The 12,456-nt window shown below is 43.5% G+C and overlaps 1 protein-coding gene across 5 annotated transcripts in view; it reads left to right on the top strand.

The window, feature by feature from the left end:
* Exoc2 (exocyst complex component 2) overlaps positions 1-12,456 on the top strand; it is a 184,581-nt gene that overhangs the window by 137,546 nt on the left and 34,579 nt on the right. For all 5 annotated transcript variants that reach the window (XM_011244328.2, XM_011244326.3, XM_011244327.3 and 2 more), the window contains one exon: positions 10,457-10,512. In XM_011244328.2, the coding sequence (XP_011242630.1) occupies positions 10,457-10,512 (56 nt within the window). The remainder of the gene's footprint in view (positions 1-10,456; positions 10,513-12,456) is intronic.

The following is a 12,456-nucleotide window of genomic DNA, read 5'->3' as shown; positions in this document are numbered from 1 at the left end:
AAATATTAACTCCAGCACACTTCTCATACTCTGCAAGTATGAAACCATCTATTGTGTTGCTGTTGACTGAATTCCTGTTCACTCCTGGGAGAGGGTTCTGCTGTTTTTTCCTATATCTTTGACCGTGGAAATGTATGTTACAGTGGAGCTTTCTGAATCTAGACCACAGCCACCACAATATTCAGACCCAGTTAGCACTGCAAATATACCATTTGACACGTTTTATAAAATAGGCGTTTCTGCATTTAGATCATGTTATAACTTTAGGTGTAAATATACTTGTATTGAGAGGGTTAAAATTTGTATACCTTTGATTTGAACAATCCTATAGACTTTTAGGTTGTACCTCCTGACAGCAAATATGATGTTTTAATCACCGTGGGGAGCCATGAACAAGTCCTTCCTTTGGCAGAGCTATCAGGGAGAGTGAAGGCATTGCATTTCTTTGGCATTAAAAACCTGCATTGAGCTATTGCAGATCACTCAGGATATATCTAGCAGAGAGGATATATCTAGCAGAGAGGATATATCTAGCAGAGAGGATATATCTAGCAGAGAGGATATATCTAGCAGAGAGGATATATCTAGCAGAGAGGATATATCTAGCAGAGAGGATATATCTAGCAGAGAGGATATATCTAGCAGAGAGGATATATCTAGCAGAGCACCGGGAAAGCAAGCTTCTTGTGAGGACAAAGAGCAGCTCAGGGGCTGGAGTGAAATAGCCACTTGAATCCACATGTGTGAAGGAAGATTGCATCGTAAAGAGTCAGAAACAGAATCCCGTGTATGAAATGAGGAGCTGAGCCCTCCTCTATCCTCTTGCTCCCCTTGGATTGTGTGTCTTGTCCTCAGAACCATCTCCGAAAGCTGTTATCGAAGCTCTACAAATAAAGGCTCAGGCAGGTAGACAGCCCCTGGGGAGCCAGAGGCTCACTCAGATCCACCACCCTGCCCTTTCTACGTAACCTCTGTCTTCTGCCATTGGATCCACCAGTGCAGAAGCAGCACTTTGTGTCTTTAATACTCTCAGCAGATTAGTGGCTTGTGCAAAAACATAGGACTCTAGAGACAGACACTTGTACCTGGATTCTTACTGTGGAAATGGGGCTTGACTAATTCACAACTGTTGACTTCTAGTTTTCACATGACCAAACTTTTTAATATCTAGATTGATCCTTTGATTTAATGACTAAAGTTACAACAGTGGGCCACTCCTTCATATGAAAGATTAGTCTATGGAGCTGGATGTTGAGGATGAGGCTCACACCCAGTTCTTTCTCTGCCCCACAGTTGGTTCCAGTGCTGGGGCACCTCACTACAGCTCACTGCTCTCATAAGCCCGAGAGCAGCTCTGCACCTTCTGCACACGGGTGCCAGGCCATGGGCGGGCTCCTCACATGGGCGGGCTCCTCACATGGGTGGGCTCCTCACATGGGTGGGCTCCTCACATGGGCGGGCTCCTCACATGGGCGGGCTCCTCACATGGGCGGGCTCCTCACATGGGCATGCTCCTCACATGGGCATGCTCCTCACATGGGCATGCTCCTCACATGGGCATGCTCCTCACAGCTGACGTGTTTTCCAGAGTCCACAGCTCAGTAGCCTGCTACCCAGCAGTGCTTCCAGCCCAAGCGTCAGGTTTCAATCTTACAATCTTACTGAAATAATATTTTCTTTAAACTGGCCTCCTTGAGATTTTGAAAATTGAACAGTTCCTATTTATGCAATATTATGTTCAGAGTGGTAGTTTACAGTGTGAATAAAAACTCTCATTTGCATGGAGAGAGTGAATCTTTTTTGTTGTTACTTTCACTTTTCCAGTTAAGACTGCTTTCTAATGAAAGGCTTGATGAGGGGATGAGAGAGGGGTGTGTGTGAGTGTGTGTGTGTGTTGGTGTGTTAATGTTGTGTGTGTGTGTAGTTAGTTGAGACAGAGTAGTTTTAATGTGTCAGTTCGTGTTAATTCTGTCTCCTTTGAAGGCTGAAGTTCAGGATGTCAGGGTTATGAGGAACTGGCTGACTCGTGCGCTAATGCTGCAGACTGTTCTGTGACATGCGCTGTTGATGTGATCCATGGTTCCTGTAACACATCACGTAAACTGCTGAGGAGAGGCTGGGGACTTGCGTCCCCCTTGCCTATTTCTAAGTCTTGAAAGCTGTTTTTCTAAACAGCTTTTAATAATAAGGCAGTTTATTGATACTAAGTTCCACTGAATTTTATTTATATGTATATAAAAGTAAACCATGAACTCATTAGTATTTTCATTGCTGGTAATACTTTGTTTTCTAAAGAGTAGAGTTTTCCTATGAAATCCACCATAGTGATCAGTAGGACCACATTTTGATACAGGAAAAGTCCTGGTATAGAAAACAGCACTATAGAGGCAGAAGTTATTATTCACACACTCACAGTAGGGCCACCTTGCCCCTGAGGATACAAGTCAGTATGGGAATGTACACCAAAACAGGGAGACCTGTACTTCCAACAGAAATTTGCTTTCTCCATTACAACAAAAGCTAATTGTATTATGTGATATTTAGGCTTCTTTGTCTGTTATGCCAATACTGATAAAGTTTCTGACTATCTTTAAAAAAAAAAAAAAAAAACAGGCAGTATGTGTCTTTAGAGTATAGTTGAATAGATAGTTTACTTAAAAAGAAAAAAAAAAAAAAAAAACAGCCCAGGCTTCTTTCATGTAATGTTTCAGTTTGACAATTTTAAAAAGTACATTGTGGGATATTTATAGTATTTTTCGATCTATTTTTGTCAGTAGACTAGGAGTGCTAACTGATTTAGGGCACAGGGGTTAAAAACAGGAAATGTGGTGTACGAAGTAGGTTGTCTCCAGACTTTCCAATTTCTTGAAGTATTACCTACCGGGGAGTGCCGGGTTTCAAAACAACACTAGCAGAGAACTTTGAGTTTGTCCATAGAGAAGCAATGTCTGTTGTGCCAGGAAGTGGTTCACGGGAAGGAAGGTCTGCATTCTTGGTATGGCTTCACATGGTACGGCATGCTTTCTGTAACTCCTTTTGAGACTCCAGACAGGCAGAGGAGTGAAAGGCTTGGCTTCGTCCACCTTTACATTTTGCTTAAAATGCTACTTGATTTTTTTTTCAATGAAAAGTTTTGTCAAATTGCTGTTTAAAAGTTTTCAATGAACTGTTGAGTTGGGACATGTTGTAGCACCAGGCAACCCATGGTTAAAATGCATGGAGAAGCAAGACCTCTGTTTCCTGTGGCCTTTTGAATGACAGCTTGGCAGAATCTACCAAGACTGAAAACCCTCCAACGCAGCAGTTCCACCTCTAGGTTATCCTATTAAAATAAAATGAGCTAGGTGATACATCCCTGTAGTCCCAGCACTCGGGATGCGAGGAGGGGGATTATTGCAAATTCTGGACCAGCAGGTCTACAAAGTACATCTACATGTGTACTATATGAGCTCAAACCTATGACATTTCTGGAAAAGACAGAATGGTAGGGGTTTGCGGGGAGAGAAAGCAAGCAGCTTCAAGGTTAATGGAGAAGGAGACATCCATGAGAGAGGCAGCAGTGACGTTTCAGGCACAAAGACTGTCACATCACTGTAGTGGTGAGCATATTCCACTAAGCCGACAGAATGTGCATCTCCAGCAGTGGCCCTGTTGTGGGCCCTGGCCTCTGTTGCTAGGGCCATCAGTGTATCAGCTGTACCCTCTAGTGATGCGGGTGTGTGTGAGCGGGGCAGGCAGTGGGAAAGCTGTACTTGCCTGGGAGGAATCTGTCCTGAGTAGGAGCAGGATTGCATGGGAGGCTGTGTATTTCACTTGACATTACTAAAGGCCCGGCTTGCCCTGAAAAGCAGGTTGATTTGGTTTGTTTGTTTTGTTTACATTTGTTTCTTAAAGAATGTGATATAATTAAGTTTTAAGAAGATAATTGTAATCTCTTTTTTAAAACAAACAAACAAACAAACAAACATATTCCTAGGCAAAAGTCTGAAAGAACATACCAGATTGTCAGGTGTCATTCTCAGGGGAAAGTGGTCAAGACAACATTCATTGAATGTTTAGTTGTTATTAAATGAGCCCATACTTCCATGTTTATTTCTTTCCAGCAGAAATTTAATTTTGAAAATTTTAAAATATTTTAAAAAGTAAGGAGAAAGGCCTGTTCATTAAGACCTGCTCGTTTTTTAGCATATTCTTTCCTGTGGGTGTGTCCTCGGGAGCTGTTCATATTAGTAATAAAGAGAATCAAATCTGGCTGTGTAACACCTGGAGCGTCCCCAGACATTGAGGAGAGCTCAAAGCTCAAATGAATTACCTTGTCTCCAGCCAGCCTTAAACACTTTTTGTTAAAGTTCACTGGGGGGAGGAAGCATTCTAATGAAATGGGCACACAGAAACACCAGTGTCCATTCAACAAGGGATGGGGTCATTGTCACCGTGGCGCCATTCTCAGGCACAGCAGCCTTGCCTTTGCCAACCCAGGCTTTACTGTTTGCCTGGTTAATTTTCTATCATACAGCTATTTTCTTGTTTAAGAATAATTTACTTTGCCACTTTTTCTTATATGTAAGGACAGCCGGGCCATTTATTATATTAAGCCTGGGTGTTGCTTATCGGCTGTAAGCTCTGTGAGAAAGGTCTCTGTTTTCCTCAGGACCTGGAACGGTGCTTGATACAGAACACTAACATCAGGGTCTCACTGTGTATGTTTATTAATAGTGTGCTTATCCCTACAACTTTGTGACTTTCCTGCTCAAAAAAGAAGAATCTGACAAAATGACCAAGAAACTTCTGTTTTAACGTTGTGTATACAAACACTGTTTTCCTTGTGGGAGACTTAGGTCCTACAGCCTCACTAACCGGAAGCCCACCATGCTAGCAGCAGCCTACAGGGCCTCGATCAGAGGAGAGGCGAACTCTGTTCTCCTTGGGGAATTTCCACACTAGGCTTCTAGATTAATTGCTCAGTGATCGTCTGGGTTCATACTGTGTGGGTGGGGACACTTTGTTGGTCACATATCATGACACATTCTAATTTCATATTCAGAGCAGAGAAGGTCGATAGTATTCTGAATGCTCAGAAACTGCCTCTCATTCCCTCACTTAAGTAACATGGAAAGTTGTGGGGGTTTATCTAAGTAGGGCTCTTCAAAACAACACTCATGACTACATCATAAGAACCTGACACTTCCCTGCAACTTCAAGCAGCAAGTCAGTTTTCCTCTTAATTACTCTCCCTCCACCCCCACCCCCCACACTGACTACCCTTTCCTAATCAGGTCTACACTCTACATGGTTACTGCCATTGGAGTACAAACTAAACCCAGGTTCTCTAACACACAGGCTATCCCAATGTGTTCTTACCTACCTGAGAATTGCCATAGTATCTAGCACATTGTGGGCACTGAGCAAACCAGTGCTGACTGTCTGGGGCAAGCTGTCCCAAGAAGAGCAAAGCTGTGTGGAAATGCATTGGTCGAGCCTCAGCAGCACTATTCTGTCCTACTTTCTTTAACTGTATTGTTAAATAGATCCTGCTGCTTAATATCAGGAAGACTGCCCTTCCTGTCCTGTGTCCTAAGAAAAGTAAGAGGTGCCCTGCCAGAGGGCACATCCTCATAACAGGCTTGCTTGTTTCTAGTAAACAGCCTGCTGAAGGGTGAGACTATTTGACTGTGGATCTTATAAGATGTACACGTGGTTCAGTTTTCCTTTAATTACTTATCCATTCACCATTCTCTTAGCAGTTCATGTGGATGGTCCAGCTCTAAAAAATCTAGTGGTCAAACCAGACATTGCAGTCTCTCGAAGTCATGCTAATATGTGATAAAAACTGCCATTGTTTTTACCCAAAGCAAAATATAACTGACAAATTCCACTAGAGCACCACCTTCACACTTAGTGTAAACCTGTACAGCAGGAGTTCTGTCAGAGGCAAAGCCCCTGTAAGACCTCAGCATAGCCACATTGGATGTCATGGCAAGCTTCCTGTTGCCACCATGCATTCCAAACAACTTTTCAGCAGTTAATCAATCCCTGAGTTGCTTGCTCAAAAGAACCTCATCTGTAGCTGGATAGCAGTCACAGTGAATTAGTTTGCCTGTGTATACCTGGAGTTTCAGAAAACACAGCTATAGTTAGTGCATTTTATACCCAGTGTGCCTGTTAGCCAGCTGTTTGTTTTTATCTAAAGCTGTTTCCTCTGCATGTGTGTCCTTCTTGAGACTTAACACTTCTTCCAGCAAAGCCTCGTTTCTCTTGGGACTACAGACTGTGCCTGTTCTGTGCACTTCTCACAGCACGTCGGTGTTCACACAGGGCAGGCAGGTGGGCACTGTCGAAGAATGAGAGAATAAACAGCGCATCTATAATGGCATTGTTAGCAAAGAACTCACTACAATCACTGCCTTTCAGGGATGGCAGTGACTTGAGAGGCAAACTGAGGTGTCTGAGGTCATGCAGCTGGTGATTGGCAAGCCAGAATTTGTACCATAGTTGTGTCCTTTGTCACCTCAGTGGACATAAAAAAAACAATTAGCGACTGTCAATGTTAATAATATTAAAATAGAATAAAATGTGGCAAGAGAAACCAACATTTGCCACCAGAGTAGACTACAGTATGGCTCCTCCCTTATAGTCATCTACCCTGTAGAAGTAGCCTCCTCACCAGAAATCAAATTCTGGTCCTGCCCCCAGGCACCAAAGCCAGGGACTTTGAAATCCATCCTACAGTACTTCCTACCATCTACCTCTAGAGCCCAACCCTTTGTTGTAGGCAACTATCTGCACAGCTTCCCCGGGATCAGCTTCTGCTGCCTGCCTTTCCTTTCCGTTCTCACTTCTCATTGATGGAAGAGATGGCAGGCTCAGCCATTGTCCCTGAGGCCACACATGAGGCCCACTCTCCTATTCCTAAACTCCATCTGCCCACAGTCTTAGGAATTAGGTCTCCATTCTTCTACCACAGTTTCCACAGTGCCAATGCCAGTGTCCCAGATGCTTGGTCCAGTCTGTGAAAGGGCACAGAGCTGCACAGAGTTCTGCGTGTCTTCCATTAGCTGTCAATCACTGCTAGGTTCCTTGTGATGCTGAACACGGGAAACTGTTTCAGACCTTTTTTTAGGGAAGAGTGACAGAAAAAGTATGTTTGTGTTGATGCTTTCAATACTCTTCATTGGCTGTTGGTTGAATCTGTGGGCATGGAGTCCCTGCATATGAAAGCCCAACCATGTATTTCCTTTCCCTAGTCAGCAAAAAGCACATTTGCCAGCTGCTTGCCCCCACATGAAGGATGAGGCAGAGCGGCCATTTCCAAACATAACTGATACCCAGGCTAGCACTTTGCCTTAACTTGTTCTGCCTTTGCTTCAGTACTAGAGTTTAACCAACTGAGAGCTTCAACAGATGAAGAGAGCCAGTAACACACTTACAGATTATTTTACACTGGTTTTCTTTGCCTCATAAAACCCTTTCATATAACTGTCCTGTATGAATTTCTTATATGTGGCTATAAACACAAACCAACTGCAGTAAATTGTAATCAAACTTTTAGTAACTGTGGTCTTCTTTCTGGGATCATCAGCGTGTTCCACTTAAAAGGGCCCGATGTATGTAGGTATGTACCTAGTAGTTTACCTCATAAGAGAATTTTAGGAAATCTGTATTAGCAAATGAATGAACATTTGTAGCCACTTCCTTTGATGAAATATGCTAGTTCACTCGGCAGTAAACTCAACAGGAGGAAGACCCCAAGAGCAGGCACAAGAGCCCTGTGTAGCCCTGGAACTCTAGCCCTAGTCCCTGTGCCTGGGCTCTAGGATTGCTGGCGTGCTCCGCCCTGAGCATCTTGGTTGTGGAGTTGGTTTCCACTGTATGTATGCAGTGCTCTGCAAGAGCAACACTTTGCTTTAGCAAGATCCAGCTCAGGCTGTTTGCTCTGTGCAGGTCAGCATTAGCCTGTCGTTTCTGCCTCCACCGCCTGACACACTGCTTAGGCAGAAGAGCTGTTCTGTCCATCTCTCCCCCAGCATGCCCCATAGCCCCTGAAGCACTGGTTTGTTGTTCTGTGAACACTTATTTGTGGGTTTTTTCTATTCATAAAGGTAAAACTCCAAGAACTATAAAACTCTCTATCCCAAGGTTAAGGCTGCTTCTGCTATTCATGCAAATCCTGCAGTAAGCTAACAGGGGAAACCTGTAGTTTTTCAGAGTGTCTCTCGAAATGTTCTTTTGGACTAAGTATTTCTTACTGGCGTTCTTACTTACTATTTGCTATCACAGCTGTGTCTTTAGAATTGTGCTGACTAACCCAGGGCTGTCTCTGCTATGGGGTACTTTGTTGGTGATGCTTGGTGTAATGTTCTTGCCAGATGTCACAGGGTGAGTTGCATTCATAGTATGTGGTCACTGGGCATGTGCCTGCCTACCTTGAGAGAAAGTTTAATTTTTGGCTTAGTAGTCAGTACTGGAGCTCCCCTGTGCATGCGCAGTCATCGTTGCTGACAGCTGCACTGCAGTGGCACTGACAGAGCCTGGCTTCACATGGCGGAGGCTAAGGTTTAACCCTGGCTCCTTAGAGCATCGCTGCTCTCATGCTGGGCTTGGGTTTAGTAATTGTGCATGTTAGGAGTATAGAGATGAGCATGCACGAGCTGCTGTCCCTCAGTACGCAGTCATGTGCCCCACTCTAACACCCTAGTCATGCCCCTCAGTACGCAGTCATGTGCCCTGCACTAACACCCTAGTGATGCTCAAGGCCCAGCCCTACATTCCCAGCTGCTGCAGGGGACATCAGTACCATGGCTTTTCTTTAACTGGAGAGCTGCTGTGTTCTGCAGGTTTGTACATTTCACTTTTTTAGGTCCCTTTTCAGCCCTGCTTCCTACCCTCGGAGTTACACCTGTAGTCCTAGCACTTCCTGCCCTCAGAGTTACACCTGTAATCCTAGCACTCAGAAAGAGGAATCAGAGGGATCATGAATCCAGAGACATCCTTGGCTGCATAGTGAGTTCAGGATCAGCTTGGACTGCGAAAGATTCTGCTTCAAAACAACAGGGCAGGGGAAAAGATTGTAGTTAATGGTCTCTGCCTATCCAAGCTATGAGTAACATTCTAACATTCTTTAGCCTTTGTAGTTAATTCTAGAAGATAGTCTATAACATTCCACTCCAAAGGAAAGCAGTCATTTTGGAGTTATAGGAAAACTATACTGTGCTTTTGCGCTTTTGTTATACCACATTGGTGATGACTTCGTAAAGAGCATGGAGAACTGTAGGACATGCACACATGATCACCATTAGTCCTCACTGCAGTCTGGCAAAAGAGGTGCAAAATCTACACTCACTCGACAAGTGGAAAGAAAGGCCTTCTCCCCAGAGGTCACAGCTAGGAGGTAGTTGGTTCAGAAAGCTATGATAACACTCTGCACCCATAAGGGTGCTGCTGTTAACTCAAGCTGTGCTCATTAATTCTGGACCCACAGTCTGATATCTTTTTTATGTCCAGTCTTTAACTTGTTTTATAGAATCAGGTACATGGATGGGCACATATGGAGTACACACCTGTGTATCCTGCTCTATCACTGTTTACCTTACCTGCCTTGAGGCAGAGTCTGTCACTGAACCTGAAGTTAGGCTGACATCCAGGAATGATCCTCCTGTTCCCCCTTCTAGCCCCAACCCGCCGTCTCCCACAGAACTGGGGTTAAAGGCACAAACAGCCATGACTAGCCCGGCACTTTGCGTAGGTGTTTGTTTTCATTCATGGTCTTTATGCCTTGCATAGCAAGCACTCTAACCCACTGGGTGTTCTCCAAGACCTTAAGGTTTTCTACTTTGAAAGTCAGTCATGGGCTGGAGATGCGGCTCAGCAGTTTAGGGCACTTACTGCTCTTGCAGTGGACCTTGTTTTGGTCCCCAGCATCCATGCCACTTGGCTTACAACTACCTGTAACTCCAGTTCCGGTGGATCTGATGTCCTCTAGCCTCAGCAGGCTCCTGCACATGCATGCTACACGTAAACACACACATACACATGTGTGTGCACACATACACAGAGAAATTAATTAAAGTGATGCCTTAGAATCAAAATGTCATTCTGTATAATGCTATGATGTCTAACATGAGTCTTACAGGTTTCAGCACTCTCCTTTGGTCCTCTGTGCTTTATCTGATACACATGTGAAACATAAGGATGTTTTAAAGTCTTGATTTTGAGACCAACTGATAGTAAATTCAGAACAAACAGTGATAGGAATGAAAAGGGGTGAAAGACCAGTTCTCGTTGGAGCTGTTTTGGTTTTTACCTCTCTAGAAATAGTCCTTTCACCATTTTGATCTCTAAAGGAAATGGACAGTAATGGTGTTATTTTCAGTTTCACCTCAGACCACTTTGGAAGTCACATTCTGATGCTGCTGGGGATTTCATTGAGTGTCTTTCCCTTTCCTCATCTTGATTTCAGGTGTCAGAAACTATTTAAAAGAAGCATTGGTGAATATAATTGCTGTGCATGCAGAGGTAAGCTGTCATTAACTGTTCCTACGAAAGTAGATAATTGAGGGGGAAGAAGGAAAGAAGCAAATTGGATTATTATTCACAGGAGGGGGATCTCTTTTACCCCTTCGGAATATATCTTGGGCATATAAGTAAAGTAGAGCACAGCTTTTGTGTGTTTGTGTGTCTCTATTTGTGTATGCATATGTCTGCATGTGTGTCTTTTTGCATGTGTCTATATGCATGTATGTGTATGCCTATGTGTGTTGGTGTGCAGGTGTGTCTCTGTGCAATTGCTTGTTGTGTCTGTGTGTATGCATCTGTGTGTTTGTGTACATGGGTATGAGTGTGTGTGTGTGTGTGTCGCTTTGGTATGTGTGATGTTACTGCCCATGGTTCCCACACCTGTCCCACACAGTTGTCATCTGAGGTTTCATTCTTCCTGGACATCCTAGGAGTGGGAGTCATTCTGAGGCACACTGGAAAACAAGCTGCCACCTAGTGTGCCACAGCGACCTGCATTGTCATACAATGATGTTACAGTCCAGTACACACATTGCCAGCACTCTCAAGGTGGCTCATAGAAGAATGGGAGCCATAAAGTAAAGCAAGGCCAACAGGGTTACCACTGCTGCTCAGGTGCTCCTCCGCTGAGCTCTAGCTTCATGTCTAAGGTTTGGAAACCATCATGGTGTTTGGAAAAATACAGATAAGGACAGCAAAAGCAGAAGGGCGGACAGCAGAGAAAGCAGAGGTCATGTCTCCTCCTTACATTTGAGAGGAGTTTGTGAGCTCCTCTCTAGAAAGATTTTATGTGATTTAACTCTGGCAGGTGGTCTCATAGATCCCTGATTTTATTTAAAAATATGAGCTAACTCTTGTGTCAGTTTCTTTTGAGATGAAAGCATAAGTGAATTCATTGGTGGGTAGGAGCATCCTGTCTGCAGAGAGCAGAGGAACTGCAGAGATCAAGGTGTAAGGGTCAGGCTGGGCGTGTCCAGAAGATCGGCTGACAGCCATTATCAACAGCTGTGATATCATTGAAGTAGCAGCCTCTCAGGTCCCCTTTTATTTTAGCCCAGTAACCCAAAGTAGATCTCACCAGGACTACCGTTTGTGATAAAATCTTAAATTGCCAAAATATTTGTTGAATACTCAGATTGTTTGGGACAATTGTTGACGCAAATGTTTAATTGACACTAGCACCTCAAAGTGGGAACAGGCAAAGCTAAAAAGAAAACATTCTTTAATTTGTGAATTAGCAGGATAAAAATACTCTACTAAACCTCTAGATACAACTTTGTCATATGTTAAAATTTGAAATGGGTCTACCACGGTGGCTCAGCAGATAGAGGACCTGCTGCCAAGCTTGATAAACTGAGTTTGATTCTCAAAGCCCATGCAGTGGGAGAGAGAACCAATTCCCAAAAGATGTCCCTTGACCTCCACATACATGCCCAGGTACACTCACACACACACACACACAGAACGAGAGCAAGATCGAGAGAGAGAGAGAGAGAGAGAGAGAGAGAGAGAGAGATATTAATATACAATTTAAATAAATAAAATTTAACAATACTGTTGTTTGTCAAGAAAAAGAAATGTCTTTATAGCACACAGTAAAACTGGAATGCTAATCCAGTACAGAATAGTGAAACTCTTAAGTATTTATATGAGTTTCTCACTGTTTTACCCAAGCTGGACTCAAACTCCTGGGCTGACGCACTTCTCTGCTCATCTGTTTGAGTAGTCAAGATAGCAGGTGCACACCACTACACCAGTACCCTCCTCCATTTAATCTTTCTTTAACTGTGGCACATATATACCCAGAGGGTTCACACACACACACTTTTAGAAATTTTGTTTCATATAAAGAAGATGTCTTAAAAAGACAAAAATTTCTTTCTTTTTTTTTTTTTTTTTTTCTTATAAAGGACAACATTTAATTGGGGCTGGCTTACAGGTCCT

Source organism: Mus musculus, chromosome 13 (assembly GCF_000001635.26).
Source record: "Mus musculus strain C57BL/6J chromosome 13, GRCm38.p6 C57BL/6J".
Taxonomy (NCBI): Eukaryota; Metazoa; Chordata; class Mammalia; order Rodentia; family Muridae; genus Mus; species Mus musculus.
The sequence above is the reverse complement of the archived record's forward strand: the minus strand, read 5'-3'. Positions and strand labels throughout refer to the sequence as shown.